The sequence below is a fragment of the Scyliorhinus canicula genome, chromosome 2 (genome assembly GCF_902713615.1).
Source record: "Scyliorhinus canicula chromosome 2, sScyCan1.1, whole genome shotgun sequence".
Lineage (NCBI taxonomy): Eukaryota > Metazoa > Chordata > Chondrichthyes > Carcharhiniformes > Scyliorhinidae > Scyliorhinus > Scyliorhinus canicula.
The window spans coordinates 145,619,221-145,641,023 of NC_052147.1; the positions used below are offsets into that span (position 1 = coordinate 145,619,221).

Sequence of the window (21,803 nt, forward strand, 5' to 3'; positions counted from 1 at the left end):
TAGTTTTTCCTACAAGTCGAAACATCCTCTCCACGTCCATTCTAGGCCTCGCAGTATCTTGTAAGTTTCAATAAGATCCCCTCTCATTCTTCTAAACTCCATCGAGTACAGACCCAGATTCCTCAAACATTCCTCATACGCAAGTTCTTCATTCCAGAGATCATTCTTGTGAACCTCCTCTGGACCCTTTCCAAGGCCAGCACATCCTTTCTTAGATATGGGGCCAAAAACTGCACACAATACTCCAAATGGGGTCTGACCAGAGCCTTATACAGCCTCAGAAGTACATCCCTGGTCTTGTATTGTAGCCCTCTTGACATGAATGCTAACATTGCATTTACCTTCTTAACTGCCGACTGAACCTGCACATTAACCTTAAGAGAATCGTGAACAAGGACTCCCAAGTCCCTTTGTGCTTCTGCTTTCCGAAGCACTTCCCCATTTAGAAAATAGTCTATGCCTAAATTCCTACTTCCAAAGTGCACACCTCACACTTTTCCACATTGTATTTCATTTGCCACTTCATTGTCCACTCTCCTAGTTTGTCCAAGTCCTTCTGCAGCCCCCTTGCTTCCTCAATAATACCTGTCCCTCTACAGATCTTTGCATCATCTGTAAACTTAGCAACAGTGCCTTCAGTACCTTCTTCTAGATCACTAATGCATATTGTAAAATGTTGTGGTCCCAGCACAGACCCCTGAGGCACAGCACTAGTCACCGGCTGCCATCCTGAAAAATACCCCTTTATCCCCACTCTCTGCCTTCTGCCAGTCAGCCAATCCTCTACCCATGCGTGGATCTTACCCTGAACACCAACAGTCTCCTATGCGGCACCTTGTCAAAGGCCTTCTGGAAATCGAAATAAATCATGTCCACTAGTTCTCCTTTATCTAACTTGCTTGTTACTTCCTCAAAGAACTCTAACAGATTTGTCAGACACGATCTCCCTTTGACAAAGCCGTGCTAACTCAGTCCTATTTTACCATGCACTTCCAAGCGCTTCGCGGTCTCATCTTTAATAACAGATTCTAAAATCTTTCCAATGACCGAAGTCAGGCTAACCGGCCTATAATTTCCCGTCTTCTGCCTCCCTCCCTTCTTAAACAGTGATGTTACATTAGCCACCTTCCAATCCTCTGGGACCCTTCCTGCCTCCAGTGATTCCTGAACGATCATCACTAATGCTTCCACAATTTCCTCAACTATCTCTTTTAGGACCCTGGGGTGTAGTCCATCCGGTCCAGGTAACTTATCCACCTTCAGATCTATACAGGCCACTACAGTGGCCACAATCTTTCCTGACTTTGTATACGCAGGGAAGGTGCCGAGGGTGGGGAAGACCCTGCGATAGAGGGTTGCCGAACTTGCTTCATTGTTATTGGGCAGCGAATGTGGACAAGGTGCAGCTGTGGTGGGAAGGAGAAGGGGTAGAGTGGGTTAGGATGGAGGAGGAACCTTGTAAGAGATCGAGTTTGAGGGCTATGGTGACGGCAGCGTTGCCTATGGCTCCGAGTAGGTATTCAGGGAGCTCGGTGGTGCAGTCCACGGTGAAGATATGGAATCAGCTGCTGGGGGTATTTTAGGTTGGAAGGAATGTCGGTGAAAATGCCGCTGAGCGAGAAACATGGATTTGAGCCAGAGGGGATGGATTGTGTGTACAGGAGGTGGAGGGAAGTGGGGCTGATCAAGGTGAGGGATTTGTATTTGGAGGAAGGGTTCGCCAGTCTGAGGATTTAAGGTAGAGGGTAGAGCTGCCAAGGGGGAGTGAGTTCAGGCTCTGCAGGTTAGAGACTTTACACAAAAGATCTGGAGGGGATGCCCTAGGTTGCTGGGATACATCCTGCTGGAGCGACTGCTGCTTCCGGATGTGCAAGGGGAGGGAAGAATTGAGATAGATAGAAGTGGCTGGGGGAGCATGGAGGCGAGCGGATGGTGAAGATGAAGGAGAAATGGGAAGTGGACTTTGGAATGGAGATCAATTGGGGAGTATGGAGTGAGGCACTGCGAAGGATAAACGGGACCTCCTCTTGTGCAAGGATGAGCCTGATACAGTTTAAGGTGGTGCACAGGGTGCATATGACTCGAGCGAGAATGAGAGGTTCTTTCAGGGGGTAGCAGATGAGTGTGAGAGGTGTGGGCGAGGGCCAGCGAATCATGCTCGCATGTTTTGGCGTTGTGAAAAATTGGGAAGATTCTGGGCGGGAGTGTTCGCGGTCTTAGCCAGGATAGTGGAGGAGGAGGTGGAAAAGGGGAAAAATCTGTAAAAACTTTATAGTTGATTGTTGGGAAGTATGTTTCTCGTGGTTTTTATTCGCTGTAACCTGTTTTGATACAGGTTTGTAATAAAATATATTAAAAGAAAAAGAAATTCAGGGCTCAGACTATGCTAAGATAAGGGTGGGTAGGACATTTCATTCATTCGGGATCAGTCATGAAGATGCGGGGGGGGTGGTAGTGTTGGTAAATAAACAGGTTTGAGATGGGGAACATTGTGGCTGATTCGGGACGGAAGTTTGTGATGGTGAATGGGAAGCTGGAGGTGATTTTTTTTTTTAGAATATACAGTGCAGAAGGAGGCCATTCCACCCATCGAGTCTGCACCGACCCACTTATGCCCTCACTTCCACCCTATCCCCGTAACCCAATAACCCCTCCGAACCTTTTTTTTTGGACATTAGGGCAATTTTGCATGGCCAATACACCTAACCCGCACATCTTTGGACTGTGGGAGGAAACCGGAGCACCCGGAGGAAACCCACGCACACACGGGGAGAACGTGCAGACTCTGCACAGACAGTGACCCAGCAGGGATTCGAACTTGGGACTCTGGCACTCTGAAGCCACAGTGCTAGCCACTTGTGCTACCGTGCTGCCATACTGATTCCGGTAGTTTTGGTAAATGTTTATGCCCCAAACTGGGATGATGTGAAGTTTATGAGACCAGGGAGGGCTTCATTGATGGCGGAGGGGCTGAAGGGGTTCATTGAGTGCATGGTGTGGGGGGGGGGGGGGGGGGGGGGGGGGTCTGTGGAGGTTTTGAAGGCCGAGGGTGATGGAGTTCTTGTACTTCTCCCATGTGCACAAGGTGTACTCTCGGACTGATTTTCTTGTGGCGGACAAGACGTAGCTGGCAGAGGGCATTGAAAGGGAGGCTGCTCTAACACCAGATCCACAAAATGTGGGCATGATCTGAGATGACAATTGCCCAGCATCCCACCTTCTTCACCCCAGGAAGGGAAGATCTACCCACGACAAAAAGGTAAATCCGAGAATGAATCTACCGTCATGGGAGATGCAGTCGGTCAGATTTTGGCCTTTCATTCCATCTGGCAATCCCACAATTCTAAGATTCTGTCTCCTGGAGCGATTCTCCAGATCATCCACATTACCATCTCAGTTCCCAAGGAGACAATCTGATCGCTCTGCTTTGAGAGAGCTGCCTCCATACCCTGTAACGCGAATGCCGAGTAAATGGGAGCATGTGGAGGTCCTCGGAGACAGCCGACCGTTCTTTCTGAAATTCCATTGTCAAGCTGCCTGTAAGCATCTCGGTCGTCAATGGAGAGGCCAGAGTAGCGATAGCGGCCTCCGCCATTTTCTCAGCAGAAGAGCCTCGAGGAGTTTACGAATCAGTTGCCAAATCTTTATTTGTTGGCTTCCTTGTCCTGGATTTTCTGGACATTTCTCTTGTTGGCTACCTTATTTTATCGAATTAATGAAGTTGTCACCCAGACAACCCACAAAAATTGGGCGAGAAATAAAGTACCCTGGCGGGAGGCACCTCATGTGTGGCTACTCCCTACATGTTGCCACCGGATGTTCGAAATGACATTTTCCTGACTTGGTCCTCACTGGCATTAGTAGCTGGATGATCTCAAAGCTGATCATATTATACTCCTCAACCCCCATACCCTGATATGAAAATTGACATGCTAGTTACTTCCATGACTTCCAGTAATAACTGACCTTGGGAGAAAGATCCCAAATCAATTAATTATCTTCATCACTCATGAGACAAGACCTCAAATAATGAATTCTCTGGCAGGAATGGGCAAGATATTCCATCCAGTATAGAAACCTCCTCTCACTATTCTCAAAATATTAAATGACTGGATTCATAAAATGTGCTTACGAACACAGTTAATAAGCATTGCCCAGTAAATGGTGATAACATTGATAGCTGTGAAAATCACACGGCTCGATATTTACCTTGGCTACTGATGTCCTTTAATATATAAATATTCCCCAGATGGGACAGAGGTGCCAGGGTTTCTAAGGCTATGGGCCAAGTCCTGGAAAATGGGTTCAGGTGCTTGATGGCCAGCATGGGTGCGATGGGCCAAAGAGTCTCTTTCCGTACTGTAATAATTTTCTGACTTTTTGCTGGATTCACCGTTGCCCTACGCCGATATCGTAATTGGCATTTGAGTGGAGATACGGTTCTGACATTCAAATCGGGGTCGGCGCCCTTCCAAAATGGTGTCGTCATGTCGCACACTGCATGGAATGGCGTTGGCGCATCACCTGAAGAGCCTCCCCCGAAGTTGCGCCCCAGATGGGCCGAGGTCCCGATTGCGCGGTTGATGTGTGGTCTCAGCGCTCGGTAACCCAACATGTCAGCTGTGGACTGTGTCCAACGCCACCACAGTCGCTGGGAGCTGTGCTGCTGGCCGGGCGGCCCTTCCACAAGGGCTGGGGAGTAGGTAGGAGGTTGGCAAGGGAGCAGTATTTGGCAGGTCAGGTCAGCTGGGAGTTTTAACCAGTGCGACTGCTGTCCCCTCACCAGTCGCAGGATCGGTGAGAATTCAGTGCCGATTTTGGCGTCGTAAAACGCCACAGTTCCCACATCGGCATTGGTACTTAGCTTCAAAATCGGAGAATCCAGCCCTCGATCTGTCATTTCAGTCTAGTTCAACACGGGAGCTTGTATTGTAGTGTTAGAGAAAAATATATATAGTGCTAAAAAATAACCAATTTCTATTTTTAAATCTAGAAACATTCAGGAAAACAATTATCAAGTTATAAACCTTCGTTAACATCGATTGCAAGTGTAGAGAGTGATAAGGATCCTGCTGAAGTGGCAGAAAATGTCACTTTGACAGTTCGTGATATTACTGAGGAATATCCTGGTATTGAAGCTGCAGCTGATGAAGTCGAGCATGAGGAGAGTGGCCAACAGGAACAGGTCAGCTGATGTGTATTAAAGGTTAGAGGGTCATGACAAGTGGACTAGTGTGTTATGATATTTTACATATACAGCACAATGGAATGTATTTGCACCTTGGGTGTGATTTTGGAGGTTTTCCTTTTTTGGTGAAGATCAAGTTATTCAGGATCTACTGCCTCGAGTCAGCAAGCACCATTAGTGTGACCAACAATAATTAGAGCAGGCAGACTGAGGGGCCTGGATATCTGACCATGCACAGAAACGGTCACACAGGGCACAGGACGTGTACTGAACACACTTGTTGTAATTGACTCAGGTAGCGCCTATTATTCATCCTGCCTTATCGTTCTCATGAGGGAAACGTGCAGCCAACGTTTCCCACACATGTGGGAGGCACCAGATTTCAGGTATTAGTGATGCCATTTATGGCTTTGTCTCCCTCTCTTCCTCAGAGCATCTCAGCTTGTCCTTCAACTAAATACTGGGAAAATAAAAGCCATCGTCTTCGGTACCCACCATTACTCCATGACTCTACTTATCCTTAGCCTGAAGCTCTCCCAGGCCATTCACAAATTTGGCATCCTATTTGACCCAGAGATGTGTTTCCAACCATGTAACTATTTCATCACCAAAACTATCTTTTCACTTCCAGGACATTGCCCCTATCTGCCATTCACCTCGTCGGCTCCTGAAACCCTCGTCCTCTAGACGGAGCTGTTCCAATACTGTCCTGGTCAGCTTTCCATTGTTCACCTGTTCGCCGGTGCCAATGCACATGTGCGTATCCCGCGGCGCCCAGTAAACTGCTCCAGTGCCATGCTGGCCCCTTTTGCAGGCCTGAATTAGTCATCGTGCAGCCCGTTCACGCCGTTGTAATACGAGACGGTGTTTCCGACGGAGTACACACTCTGCCGCAGGATTAGAGTATCCCGCCCCTTATCTTGTTGAATTAATTTAGTTTTCATCCAAACAACCTCCAAAAGCAAGATATTCCATCCAGTAGAGAAATCTCTCACTATTCTAAAGATATTAAATGAATGGATTCATAAAATGTGTTTACATACACAGTTAATAAGCAGTGCCCAGTAAATGGTGATAACATTAATGGCTGTGGAAATCGCACGGCTCGATATTTACCTTGACGTCTGATGTCCTTTAATATATAAATATTCCCTAGATGGGACAGAGGTGCCAGGGTTTCTAAGGCTACGGGCAAAGTCCTGGAAAATGGGTTTAGGTGCTTGATGGCCAGCATGGGTGTGATGGGCCGAAGAGTCTCATTCCATGCTGTAAAAATTCTATGACTCTGTCTCTCAATTCAATCTAGTTCAACATGGGGGTTTGTAGTGTGGAGTTAGAGAAAACTGTATGCAGCAGTGCTAAAAATAACTATATTTCTATTTTTTAATCTAGAAAGGTTTACGAAAACGTTTCAGTCTGGATTTATCAATGTATAGACCTTCATTAACGGCGATTGCAAGTGTAGAGAGTGAGACTGAGGAAAATCCTGAAACTCAAGCAGCAGCTGATAAAATCAAGCATGAGGAGAGTGGCCAGCAGGAACAGGTCAGCTGATGTGTATTAAAGGTTAGAGGGTCATGACAACTGGACTAGTGTGCAGTGATGTTTTACATATACAGCACAATGGAATGTATTTGCATCCTGGGTGTGATGTTGGAGTTTTCCCTCTTTTGGTGAAGATCAAGTTATTCGCGATCTCCTGCCTCGAGTCAGCAAGCAACATTAGTGTGACCAACAATAATTAGAGCGGGCAGACTGAGGGGCCTGGACATCTGACCATGCACAGAAACGGTCACACGGCACAGGACGTGTACTGAACACACTTGTTGTAATTGACTCAGGTAGCGCCTATTATTCATCCTGCCTTATCGTTCTCATGAGTGAAACATGCAGCCAGTGTTTCCCACACAGCTTCTTTCTTGCACATATGTGGGAGGCACCAGATTTCAGGTATTAGTGATGCCACTTATGGCTTTGTCTCCCTCTCTTCCTCAGAGCATCTCAGCTTGTCCTTCAACTAAATACTGGGAAAATAAAAGCCATCGTCTTTGGTACCCACCATTACTCCATGACTCTACTTGTCCTTAGCTTAGCTCTCTCAGGCCATTCACAATTTTGGCATCCTATTTGACGCAGAGATGTGCTTCCAACCTTGTAACTGTTCCATCACCAAAACTATCTTTTCACTTCCAGGACATTGCCCCTTTCTGCCATTCACCTCGTCGGCTTCTGAAACCCTCGTCCTCTAGACTGAGCTGTTCCAATGCTGTCCTGGTCAGCTTTCCATTTTTCACCTTTCAAAAACTCAACAGCATCCAGATATCTGCTCCCAAACCCGAACTTGCACAAAGTGCCACAGATCCCTGAAGTCACAGGTGGAGTGATGAAATTGGGGAGGCGCAAGAGGCCAGAAATGGAGAATTGTGGGGCTGGAGGAAGTTGTGAACCTTTGCAGACCACAGAAGGCTGACATTGTGTTTATTCAGGGCTGATATTGATAGATTTTTGGACTAGGAAGGAATCAAGGTTGGGGATCGGGCAGTATATCACAGCTGAGCTTTCGGATCAGCCATAATCTTGCTGTATGACAGAGCAGGCTGGAGGGGCGAAATGGCCTACTTCAGCTTCCATTATTGTCCTTCTGGTCATGCTCTATGCTGTTGATATAATCTTGTGTGGCCCTATGATTGGCCAGTCTTTTATGTATCTTACAAGCCAAGAATGGCCTGATGATTTCATTGTGTCTTTTTCCATTCTTTCAGCTTGTAACTGGTATGAATGAGGGCATCTTTTGTGTCAAATTCAGTCAGAGATGTATGGCTGCACATTAATAATAATCTTTATTGTCACAAGTAGGCTTACATTAACACTGCAATGAAGTTACTGCGAAAAGCCCCTAGGCGCCATATTCCGGCGCCTCTTCAGTACACGGAAGGAGAATTCAGAATGTCCAAATTACCTATCAGCACGCCTTTCGGTACTTATGGGAGGAAACCAGAGCACCTGGAGGAAACTCATGTAGACACGGGGAGAACGTGCATACTTTCTAGCCAGGAATCGATCCAGGGACTGTGGCACTGTGAAGCAACAGTGCTAACCACTGTGTGGCCGTGCCGCCTATATCTGTATTTAAATCTGACATACATGTGGCATTGCAAAACAGAATAAAACTTTTCTATTATTCTGCACTGCCTCACTTTCGGTGGTGGCCATGGAGTGAGTGGTCGCACATTTGGCAGCTCCCGCTCGAGGCCGCTTTCTTGGACCTCTTCCCCGCTTGTTGGGTGGATGTTTTGGTGAAAAAAAGATGTGGAGATGACTGAAGAAAGTTAAACACCACGGGTGGGGCTGGTGGATGGATCCATGGACCAGAAGTGGGTCGAGAAGAAGGGGGCAGTTGGAGCAAGAGAAACTTCATGCGCCACAGGTCAAGATGGCGGAGGGTAAAGGGCCAGCCCTGCCTACCCAGTGGTCAACAGAGCAGCTGGTGCACTTCTTAAATGAGAAGTTCAGCCGACAGAAGAGGGATGCCCGGGAAGACCTAGTCAAGGCGGCGGAACCATTCAAAGCAACATTTGACCACGTGGAACAGAGGCTGGAGTCCCAGAGCCAGGCTATTCGGAAAGTGGAGGAGGGACAGCACGAGGAGCAGCTTACCTCATTGGTAGCTAAGATTGGAATTATGCGGGAGACTCACAAGCATTTAAAGGAGAAGGTGGAGGACCTGGAGAATCGCTCCCGGAGATAAAATCTAAGAATCGTGGGGCTACCTGAAGGCATCAAGGGAGCAAATGCTGGCTCATATAAAGCTAAGATGCTGGAGAAGCTGATGGGGGAGGGGGCCTTCGACCGGACGCACATGGCGCTGTTGAGGAAGCTGCAGGTAAACGGGTCACCAAGGATGATGATGGTTCATCTCCAGTTCCTCGACAAGGAGAAGATATTAGGACAAGGCAGACAAGGAGGTGACCTGGGAAGACAATGTGCTCCAGGTATACCAGGACCTGGGCGCGGACCTGGTGAAGAGGACAGCCGGGTTAATTCGGGTGCACGCTGCCCTCTTTAAGAAGGGGGTGAAGTTTGGGATGGTGTATCTTGCCCACCTCTGGGTGACTTTTAATAGCCGAGAACATTACTTTGAGATACTAGAGGAGGCGATGGACTTAAGAGACAATGGACTGGCAGAAGGAGGTGGACATTGAACTATGGAGAAGGATTGAGAAGATGTGTGCTTTTTCTGCCTTTTTTTGCGTTTAATTTGTTGATTGTTGGAGAACTTTTATCCTTTGAGATGTTTTGTTGGGTTTGGGGGTAGGGTATTTGGGAACGTTGAGGGTGAGTGCATCTTTTGTCTTGTTCCATTGTTGTTATGGAGGTTTGCGAGTGGGGGGGGGGAATCGATGGGGGATAGGAGGCTCAGGCGCCTTGGACGGGGGCTGCCTGGCTATCTGGGCGGCCTAGTTAATAGGGGGCACAGTGGGGGGTGGCCAGGTGGTTAGCGTAGTAGAGGGAGATAGGATTGTGTTTTGTTCAGGGCGCGGAGATGAGGGGCTGCTAAGAAGGATGCGGTTTCTGTGGCACAGCAAGAAAAGGCGTGGTGACGGTGAGCATCTGAGGGTGGGCCTGGAGGGTCGTGTGACACAGGTTGGGGGTAGGCCCAAAAAGGATATGGTTGCTCAGCAGGGGAGGGGTCGGGTTGCGCTCCCACACCAGCCAGGTTGGTCACATGGAACTTGAGAGCAGTGAATGGGCCAGTCAAGCGGTCACATGTGTTCGCGCACTTGAGGAGCCTTAAGGTAAACATGGCCTTTTTGCAAGAAACACACTTGAAGATCGGCAATCAGATTGTGGCTAAGGAAAGGGTGGGTAAGGCAAGGCTTTCATTCGGGATTAGACATGATGATGCGGGGGAGTGGTGGTGCCGGTAAATAGGCGATTCAGGCAGGGAAGGCTCCGGGCCCGGGTGGGCTTCCTCTAGAATTTAATGAGAAGTTTGAGATGGGGAACATTGTGGCTGATTCGGGAGGGAAGTTTGTGATTGTGAGTGGGAAGTTGGAGGTGATGCCGGAGGTTTTGATAAATGTTTTTCAGGAGCATGTGGAGGTTAGGAGGCGGGTGCTGGGCAAGATCCTGGACTTGCACCGGTTGATCATGGGAGGGGACTTTAACACGGTCTTTGAACCAGGTTTGGACCGGTCGAGCCCGAGGTTAGGGAGGGTGTCAGTGGTGGCGAAGGAGCTGAAGGGGTTCAGGGAGCACTTGGAAGGGGTGGGGGGGGGCGAGGGGGGGAATCCGTCGAGGTTTGGGAGGCCGAGGGCGTTATTGTACTTCTCCCATGTGCTAAGGCTGTACTCTCAGATTGATTTTTTTCATAGTCGACAAGATGATGCTGGCGGCGGTGGCCGACTCGGGGTATTCGACGATCGTGGTTTCAGACCACAAGCCGCAGTGGGTGGACTTGCAAGTGGACCATGGGGGGGGGGGGGGGGGGGGGCAGCAGCCGCAGTGGAGACTAGATGTATGGTTTTAGTGGATGAGGAGGTGTGTGAGCGGGTGAGGGCTGCCATTCAGGGGTACGTGGAACTGAATGATACAGGTGAGGTCTCGGCCGCCACTCTATGGGAGGTGCTCAAGGCAGTGGTTTGGGGGGAGTTTATATCGATCCAGGCGCATAAGGGAAAGGTGGAGCAAGCAGAGATGACAAGGCTTCTGGATGAGATTCTGCGGGTGGACAGGAGGTGTTTCGGAGGCCCTGGAGGCTGGATTGTTGAAGGAGAGGCAGAAGCTCCAGGTGGAGTTTGGGCTGGTGTCCACGGAGAAGGCGGTATGACAGTTGCAGAGGGGCAGTGAATGAGTACGGGGTGAAGGATGCTGCTGCCACCAGGAGGTGGCAAAGGAGATTGGTGGGTGAAGGACGGGAGGGAGGGAGGGAGGAGTGGTATTGGACCCGGTGTGGGTATCGGAGCCCCCGGCCAGTGGGTGGGGGGGGGGTTGGAGGTAGAATGCCATGGTTCCTGGATGGGTTGGAGTTCCCCAAGGTGGAGAAGGACCTGGTGGAGGGGCTGCGAGCCATCATTGGACTGGTGGAGGGGATGGGGGACATGGGGACGATGCAGACAGGGAATGACCCAGCCCAGGTGGGCTTCCTGTAGAATTTTATGAGAAGTTTTGGGATGACCTGGGGCCCCTGCTGGTGAGGGCATACAATGAGTCGAGGGAAAAGGGGGAGATGCCCCCTATGTTATTACAGTCGTCTATATCGCTAATACTAAAGAAGGATAAAGATCCAGAGCAGTGCGGGTCCTATCGCCCGATATCGCTATTAAATGTGGAGGCTAAGTTGCTGGCAAAGATCCTGGCCTTGCAAATCGAGAACTGTGTGGCAGGGGTTAAAGGGGAAGATCAGACGGGGTTTGTAAAGGGGAGGCAACTGTCGCCGAATGTTAGGAGACTACTAAACATGTTAACCATGCCGCTGGAGGGACAGGATGTGGAGATGGCGGTGGCAATGGATGCAGCGAAGGCTTTTGATAAGGTGGAATGGGACTGCTTGTGGGAGTCGGCACATTCTCCCGTGTCTGGCCATTCTTCTGAATTCACCTTCTGTGAACCCAAACAGGCGCCGGAGTGTGGCGACTCAGGGCTTTTCACAGTAACTTCATTATAGTGTTAACGTAAGCCGACTTGTCACAATAATTAAAATTATTATTGTTACTATTATTAAGTGTTCGTGGACGGGCAGGGGATTCTGAACTGTGGTCTGATTGTTGTGTGGGGCACATTAGGTTTACATTCACTACTGAGAACATTTATAATTCTGAATTAACAAATGATCAAGGGATAATCTTTTTGTGGCAGTGAGATCAACAGTACACCCGCTCTGTCTGGCTTCAGCTCCAACACTGAAAATGAAACTAAAACACACCCTGCAGCAAACAGCCTAAAACGAAAGTAAAAAGCTGACATACAGCCCAGCTCCACCCACACTCTGACATCACTGATAAACACTCATTTCTTAAAGGTACATTTCTTAAACACCCATTTTTTAAAGGTACATTTCTTACACACCCATTTCTTAAAGATACTCTCACATGACACCTCCCCCCAAGAAAAAAATTAACCATCAACTTCAAAGTGGTTTCATTTTTCACCTTTTCACTATCCTTTAAGAAATGCACACAGTAAATATACATTTTTGTTTCAATAAAAACAACACACGCAAACAGGTACAACAATATAGTCCACTTTTTGTTTTCTCCAACTGAAATCCTTCTCGATTGACAGTCTCTTTGAACAAGAAGGTCTCTGCACGTTCCTTCCATTTTGCTATGCCTTGGCATGTCTCTTTAAAGTAAGATACTTTAGTTCAATCTGATCACAGAGTCCCTTGCAATTCTCCAACACAGGAGCATTTGTTATCACAGCTTTCAGGCAGTCAAATGCCTGTTAAAAGTCCGCTGTCCACTGAACTTTTTGACGTTTCTTCAGCAAGTCCATCAGTGGAGCAATCACGCTACAAAACTTTTGCACAAATGTTGATCAAATCCACTCATGCCAAGAAATCGCATTATTTCCCTTTGTCTTGAGGGTATCGGAAACTCCTCAAGGAAAGTGATTTGGGCTTTTCCAAATTCACTTCTGACTAGGTTTATCACCAAACCCACCTCCTGGAATAACTCCATCAGATGTTCAAATGTTCTTTCTATGTCTGGCTGAAAATTACCAGATCATCGATGTATACCGCACAATTGGGTAATCCTGAAACAACTTTGTCAGTTAACTGGTGAAATGTGGCTGGGACATTTTTCATGCCAAATGACATAACTTTGAATTGGGGAATATACCATCTGGAGTCACAAAAGCTGAAATCCCCATTGCCCTTCCGGATAAAGGTACCTGCCAGTAACCTTTAAGTAAATCCAATTTGGAAATAAAAGCTGATTGTCCCACTTTCTCAATGCAATCCTCCAAACGTGGGATAGGATAAGAGTCTGATCTTGTAACTGTATTCACCACACAAACGTGGGGTACCGTCTGGTTTTGGTACCATCACTGTGGGTGAGCTCCATTGGCTGCAACCCACTTCAATTATGCTATTTTTAAGCATACTCTCAATCTCTTTGTTAACCTGTACCAATTTTAAAGGGTTAAGTCTGTGTGGATGTTGTTCGATTGGAACAGCATTTACCACATCTACATCATGTATAGCCATTTTAGTACTTCCCAATTTATCTCCACAAACTTGCCCATGTGATATCAATAACTCTTTCAGGTCATTCCGTTTTTTCTCTGGAAGGCAACTCAACAATTTATCCCAACTTTTAAGAGCATCCTTGTTTTCCAATTTAATTTGAGGTATGTCAAATTCATAGTCATCTGGGTTTGGTTTGTCACTTTGAGTTAGAATCATTAAAACCTCCTCCTTTTTCGCTCCTTCCCTTTCAAAGTACCTTTTAAGAATATTCACATGACACACTCTGTGAGTCTTCCTTCTATCTGGTGTTTTTAACCATATAATTCACCTCACTTAATTTCCTTTCAATCTGATAAGGTCCACAAAACCTTGCTTTTAAAGGTTCACCTACCACTGGTAACAACACTAAAACATTATCTCCACTGGCAAAACTACGAACTTTAGATTTCTTGTCCGCTACCCGTTTCATCATGTTTTCTCAACTTTTAAAAGTTATCTAGCCAATTCACCTGCTCTATTTAATCGTTCCCTAAAATTTGACTTGTAATCCAATAATGTAAGTTCCGATTTCTCACCCATCAATTTTTCCTTAATCAATTTAAGTGGTCCTCTTACCTCATGACCAAAAATTAGTTCAAAAGGACTAAATTTGGTTGATTCATTAGGTGCATCCCTAATTGCAAACTGTACGAATGAAATTCCTTTATCCCAATCCTCTGGATAATCGTAACAATAAGCCCTCAACATTGTCTTTAATGTCTGATGCCACCTTTCTAATGCTCCCTGCGATTCTGGATGGTATGAATTTGATTTAAATTGTTTTATTCCTGAGCTATTCATAACTTCATTAAATAACCTTGAGGTAAAATTTGATCCATGATCCGATTGTATTTCTGTGGGTAGTCCATATCGAGTAAAGAATTTAAGTAACTCCTCCACAATCTTTTTATCTGTAATATTACCGGAATGGCCTCTGGAAACCTAGTAGACACATCCACTATCGTCAAAAGATATTGATTCCCACTTTTTTGTTTTAGGAAGCAGTCCTACGCAATCAATTAGGACCCCTGTAAAAGGTTCCTCAAATGCTGGAATGGGTATTAAGGGCCCCGGTTTTATCACTGCTTGAGGTTTCCCCATCACTTCACATGTGTGACATGATTGACAAGATTTAAATACATCTTTATGTAGTCCAGGCCAATAAAAATGTTTCTGCATTTTAGCTTGAGTTTTCCTTACTCCCAAATGACCTCCCACTGGTACCTCACGTGCAACTCGCAACACCTCCTTTCTATGCACTATTGGCAATACTACGTGATGAACTTCTGCCCACTTTTCATCCGCCTGCATATGTAAAAGTCTCAATTTTCTCATCAAGACATCACTTTTATGGTAATAACACTCTTCTGTGTATGCTTTCTGATACATTTGTTTTATTTCTATATCTTTTTGTTGTAACTCTGCCAATTTTCCTGAACCAAAAATATCTGCTTCATCCTCCACCTGTTCTTGTTCTTTTTCAACCACCTGATCAATAATCATTTCTGATAATTGTACTTCAACTTCATCTTCACTCTCTGATTTCTCCTCTTGACTTATGCTGTGACTTTGCGACCTTGTTACTACACAATTCGGAAAAACCCCAGGATATTTGTTTATTCAACCCTTCAGTTGTCGGATTTTCTACTGGCTTATACACCATAGTAGGCATCACTCCCACCTGCGATCTAGCTATATCATTACCCAAGATAAACTGTATTCCTGGACAAGATAGTTTCTCTATTACTCCTACTACCAATTCACCGCTCTTCACTGGACTTTCCACCCTTACCTTACATAATTGAACACTACTCCTCTCACCCTGAATTCCACATATTACCACCTTTTCCGGTAACATTCTTCCCAAACTACATAACTCCTCATCTCTTACCATTAAAGATTGACTAGCTCCCGTATCTCTTAAAATTGTGACTTCTTTACCTGCTGCTCCTGATACACATGAGTAAACTTTACCCACACAAGTAAATTCTTTAAAGAGATCTGGTACCTTCTTATCAATCACCTTTTGATCAGGCTGTACAATCTTTTGCACCTCCTTCACTTCACTTGGGCTTTCCTTTACCACTTTAACAAACCCCACTGTCTTATCCTGTTTTACCACATCAGCCTTCCCTGTGCTTTTCTTCAACCACCAACACTGTGACGTTACATTGCCCAGTTTATTACAGTGAAAACATTTGAAACTTTTCATTTCTTTTCTGCCCTCCTGGATTTCTTTTTTAATCAGAGGTACACTCTCCTTATTATCTCCCATCAGATCATCTTTACCTTTACCACTTGAGTATTTCTCATGTCCCCATTTCTATCCCTTACCGGCTGAAACTGATGTCGGAAACCAAGCTTTGATTTATGAACTAATTCATAATCACCTGCCATTTCTGCTGCTAATCTCACAGTTTTAACCTTCTGCTCTTCCACATGAGTTCTCACTACATCAGGAATTGAACTTTTAAACTCCTCCAAAAGTATAATTTCTCTGAGAGCTTCATACGTTTGGTCTATTTTCAAAGCCCTTATTTATCCACCTATCAAAATTACTTTGTTTGAGCCTTTAAAACTCCATGTATGTTTGACCAAATGTTTTCTTTAAATTTCTAAACCTTTGTCTGCAGGCTTCAGGCACTAGTTCATATGCACCTAAGATGGATTTTTTCACCTCCTCATACTGCTGTTGAAAACTAACCACTATTCTTACAGTTCCCCCTATCCCAAAAAGGGCCAACATTCTAAATGGTGAACAGGGATTCTCACTCCCTCACTCCGATGCAGGCTTCGGTGGGTGCTATTCAAGTCAAACTATATTTTCAAGTTATCCCCTGGTATAACCCACACCTTCACCGAATATTTCATCTACTTACCACTTAGTAGCATTGATCCTGGGTCCCGCATTGCTCAGTAAGTAAAGTAGACTTAAGAATAACCACTGTTTCAGGTTAAATTAAGTTATTTTGGGGCAGCACGGTGGCCTAGTGGTTAGCACAACCACCTCACGGCGCTGAGGTCCCAGGTTCGATCACGGCTCTGGGTCACTGTCCGTGTGGAGTTTGCACATTCTCCCCGTGTCTGCGTGGGTTTCGTCCCCACAACCCAAAAATGTGCTGTGTAGGTGGATTGGCCACGCTAAATTGCCCCTTAATTGGAAAAATTAATAGTCTCTTTCCATGCTGTAAAAATTCTATGCCTCTGTCTCTCAGTTCAATCTTGTTCAACATGGGAGTTTGTATTGTGGTGTTAGAGAAAACTGTATGCAGCACTGCTAAAAATAACCTTTTTCCATTTTTAATTCTAGAAAGGTTCACGAAAACGTTTCAGTCTGGATTTATCAATGTATAGACCTTCATTTACGGCGATTGCAATAGTAGAGAGTGAGACGGAGGCTGCTGAAGCAGCAGAAAACTCCACTTTGACAGCTCGTGATATTACTGAGGAACATCCTGAAACTCAAGCTGCAGCTGATAAAGTCAAGCATGAGGTATTTAGTTGATTTGATTATTTGCAGTCCTGTTGGCTTGTTTTGTTTTATGCTTGTGTTTGATGTGTAAACATATGTTAATGCCTCAATGGAATATTTTTCAAAACAAAATGAAGTCAAGCATGAGGAGAGTGGCCAGCAGGAACATGTCAGCTGATGTGTATTAAAAGTTAGAGGGACATGACAAATGGACTAGTGTGTAATTGACTCAGGTAGCATCTAATGTTGTTAACGTATTGCAGTAACCATTCACCATATGTGCAACTGTACCACGCTGTTGCCCATGAGGGCTCCACCTATGGACCATTGTAAGGTATTAGCTGTGATGTATCACGTTGGTGCCTTTGTGGGCTCCGTCCCTGCCTCCTCCTCCTGAGGGGAGGTATAAAGATCCCTGTAGGCGGCACTCTGTAGCAGAGCAGTCACAGGCAGGCACTTTCCTAGTTGATTAAAGCCACAGTTTACATCTACATGATGTTTCGCGTGAATTGATGGTCGCATCAGTTTAATCGACTACAACACCACTATGGAATCTGCCCTCAAACCTGACCGACGGGAACTCGACCCACAGGCCGTGGAGGCCAAAGGGAATTTTTTGCACTGGCATGTCTTCACTACTCATCGCCAACCCCCCAGGGAATCCCTGGAGGAGTACCTATGTGACCTCAAAGTCCTTGCGCGAAGTTGCAACTATCAGGCCCTTACGGCCGCTCAACATATGGACCTTGCAGTCCAGGACGCCTAAGTGGCTGGAGTCATGTCCAACTACGTGAGACAGCGCCTACTCGAGAAGGGTGCCACGGACCTGGAAGAGACAGTAAAGCTAGCCTCCTCCAGAGAAGTAGCGTTCCGAAGCCTCAACACGTTCCCATCTGATCATGCGACCCCCTCGTGGACTCCCGACCAAATAATACCCCAGGCCTGTGCCGCTTAGCTGCCCGCCCAATATGGGGGGCTGCCCTGCTATTTCTGCGGCCAGCATCAGCACCCCAGGCAGCGCTGCCCGGCCCGGAACAGGAACTGCAGCGACTGCGGGGAAAAAAGGAAAGTTTGCTAAGGTTTGCCCGGCCAGGTCCAAACCCTCAAAATCGCCGGCCCGACCCTCAGAATCACGGGCACACAGATCCCGCAGTGTAGCAGCTTGCTTGCCGGTTCCGCCCCCTGACGCGTCATCGGCCTCGTGCTGTCCATGGGGGCAGCTATCTTGGCCATCCTCGCCCACGCGGCCCGCCACGTGCAACTCGTGGGGGCCGCAATCTTGGACGCCATCTTCCTCACTGCCCGACACGTGCGACCGATGGGGGCAGCCATCTTGGGACCACCCCAGCACCTCCGACCACGCTGGCTGCCCGCAACTCAGCGCGGTCACCCTGGATCAGTCACGACCCAAACTCCTCTGGAGCTCCATGATGACCGTCCGGGTAAATGGACATGAAACACCTTGCCTGTTCGACTCCGGGAGCACAGAGAGCTTTATTCATCCAGACATGGTAAGATGCTGCTGCTCCCAATCTTTCCGGCGCACCAAACCATCTCCCAGCTCCTGGGTCGCACTTGGTGCAGATCCGGGGGTGCACTACTGCAACCCTAGCAATGCAGGACAGCGAGTACGCCAGTTTTAAGCTATATGTACTCCCCAACCTCTGCGCTCCTCTCCTGTTGGGACTGGATTTCCAGTGTAACCTCAAGAGCCTAACTCTGAAGTTCGGCGGGCCCCGACCCCCACTCACCGTATATAGCCTCGCAACCCTAAAAGTCGACCCTCCCCTGCTCTTCGCAAACTTCACCGCCGACTCTAAGCCAGTCACCACCAGAAGCAGGCGGTACAGCATACAGGACAGGACTTTCATCAGGCCCGAAGTCCAGCGACTCTTGCGGGATGGGATAATTGAGGCCAGCAATAGCCCCTGGAGAGCTCAGGTGGTGGTCGTCAGGACCGGGGAAAAGAACCGGATAGTTGTAAATTACAGCCAAACAATAAACCAGTGCATGCACCTCGATGCGTACCCCCTACCTCGGATCGCAGACATGGTTAACCAGATCGCACACTACTCGGTGTTCTCCATGGTGGATCTGAAGTCTGCGTACCATCAGCTTCCAATCTGTCCGGAGGACCACCACTACACGGCCTTTGAGGCAGACGGCCGCTTCTTCCACTTCCTCCGGGTCCCCTTCGGCGTCATAAACGGGGTCTCGGTCTTTCAAAGAACTATGGACCGAATGGCGGACCAGTACTGGCTGCGGGCCACATTTCCGTGTGGTGATCCAACCATTGCAAATATGTGTGCCTGCAGTAGGGGGATGTATGGCCGTACCTGTATTACAGGTTTCTCCAGTAAGCCCCTGCCGGCTAGCTCCGCCCACAGGGAGCTGTATAAATATTCGTAAGTTTCACTGAGATGCCACTCTACAGCTGCCGCCGGAGGAATAGCATCTCACTGTAATAAAGCCTCTCTTGTACTTCACTCGAGTCTTTGTGTACAATTGTTAGCGCCACAATTTATTACAGTGAGATTTTCCTTACACCATGGACATCAGGATCAAACCTGACTGCCTGCAGCTGGATCCGCAGTCGCCCCACGCCAAGAAAGACTTTGTTCACTGGCTTGCAGTTTTCGAGGCCTACATCTCTTCAGCGGACCCTCCACCTTCTGAGGCTCAAAAACGACAGCTTCTTTACTCAAGTCTCAGCTCCAGCGTGTTTCCGCTAATTCGAGACACGCCTGACTACGCCAGGGCCATGGAACTGCTCAAAGAGAACTACGCACAGTCGACGAACACCCTGTTTGCGAGACATCTACTCTCTACTCGTATCCACAAGCCGGGTGAGTCGATTGAGGGCCCTTATACCTCTAGTACGAGACTGCGACTGCCAGGCCCGCACGGCCACAGAACATTCTGATTTACTCATGCGGGATGCCTTTGTTACGGGTATTGCATCGGACCCCATCCGGCAACGACTGCTGGAAGGGGCCGCTCTCGATCTCGCGGCTACAAAGACTCTGGCGCTATCAATGATGGCCGCCTCCCGTAGTGCGCGATCCTACCCCGCTAGCCACTCGGCCCACCCGTCCTACCCCCGTGGACCCCTCAAACGGCCCCCCGGCTCACCCGTCCTACCCCTTGTGGACCCCGCAACCGGCCCCCCCAGCAGCCGTCCCCGCGCACTACACCTGTGCTGCTCGCCGCACCGCGCACCCTGGGGGTCCCCGCTGCTACTTCTGTGGTAAGCAGAAGCATCCCCGCCAGCGCTGCCTGGCCCACACCGCGACCTGCAAAGCTTGTGGCAAGAAAGGCCACTTTGCAGCGGTGTGCCAATCCCCCCCCTCGCCTCAGCCGATCGCACAATGGGCCCTGCCATCTGCTGCCCCCGATCCCACGTGCGATCAGTGGGTGCCGCCATCTTCGCCCTCCGCCTCCATGTGCGTTCCATGGGCGCCGCCATCTTGTCCGCCGCCATTTTCTTCCTCACAGGTACTCCAGACGCCGCCATTTTGTCCTCCCCTCGGGATGGGACCACGGGACCCGGGTCGCTGCTGCTACTCGTTGGACTCGTCAGACTCGTCGGCCAATCGCCCGCTACTCGCCTCCGTGACGCTCGACCAGTCCCGTCCTCGCATCCTGGCACCCTCTTCCACGACGGTGCTTGTCAACGGCCACGTGATCTCCTGCCTCATCCTGCCTCCGGGAGCACCGAGAGCTTCATTCACCAGGACACGGTAAGGCGCTACTCCCTTGCGGTCCACCCCGCCAGCCGGCAGATCTCCCTAGCCTCCGGTTCCCACTCTGTCCCGATCCGGGGCTTCTGCCTGGTTAAACTTACTGTACAAGGCGTGGAATTCGACCGTTTCCACCTGTACATTCTCCCCAACCTCTGCACATCACTCTTACTAGGCCTGGACTTTCAATGTAACCTCCAGAACCTCACCCTCAAATTCGGCGGACCCCTACCTCCCCTCACCGTTTGCGGCATTGTAACCCTCAAGGTTGATCCCCCCTCCCTCTTTGCCAATCTGACTGCAGATTGCAAGCCCGTCGCCACCAGGAGCAGACGGTACAGCACCCAGGACAAGACCTTCATCAGGTCCGAAGTCCAGCGGCTGCTTCGGGAGGGTATCATCGAGGTCAGCAACAGTCCCTGGAGAGCCCAGGTGATAGTGGTTAAAACTGGGGAGAAACACAGGATGGTCGTGGACTACAGTCAGACCATCAATCGGTACACGCAGCTCGACGGGTACCTCCTCCCTCGCATTTCTGATATGGTCAATCAGATTGCACAGTACCGGGTCTTCTCTACAATTGACCTGAAATCCGCTTACCACCAGCTCCCCATTCATAAATCTGACTGTCCCTACACTGCCTTCGAGGCGGACGGTCGCCTGTATCAATTTCTTAGGGTTCCCTTCGGCGTCACTAACGGGGTTGATGGAACCATCAATTCTACGGACGCGTGCTTGTAGGATTAGAATAGTGGTTTTAATATACTTACAACAGAGCCAGCCTGTTAGCCATTGAACTTTCGGTGAACTGGCTGGCTGACTCTGTGGCACGGATCTTTATACAGCAGCTCCAGGGGGAGGAGTTCTTGGCGGAGCCAAGGGGGGAGCCCAGTACAAACTCCCGAGTACTCCCAGAGCTACTCCCCCTGGTGGTCAGGTAGTGCAACTGCACTTACAATATTGATACATATATATACTTGGAATAGAGTGACATTGGTAACTTATAATACCGTGTGAATCTCATTCACCACATTCACCCCCTGTGAAAAAAATAGAGTCCGGCGGGGGTGGTGGCTCACAGAGTTAGTCTGTCCGGTGGACGAATTGTTCGTTTCGATCTGCGGAGCACTGGGGTTGCAGCCTCTTGCGGTGACTGGGTGTGTGTTGAGA

At 48.2% G+C, this 21,803-nt stretch overlaps 1 protein-coding gene across 2 annotated transcripts in view; it reads left to right on the forward strand.

Annotated features, from left to right (window-relative positions):
* LOC119958957 overlaps positions 1-21,803 on the forward strand; it is a 108,155-nt gene that overhangs the window by 33,372 nt on the left and 52,980 nt on the right. The window contains exons 5-7 of one of the 2 annotated variants that reach the window (XM_038787484.1): positions 4,994-5,185; positions 6,581-6,733; positions 16,732-16,914. In XM_038787484.1, the coding sequence (XP_038643412.1) occupies positions 4,994-5,185; positions 6,581-6,733; positions 16,732-16,914 (528 nt within the window). The remainder of the gene's footprint in view (positions 1-4,993; positions 5,186-6,580; positions 6,734-16,731; positions 16,915-21,803) is intronic. The other variant, XM_038787492.1, reaches the window with a different exon arrangement.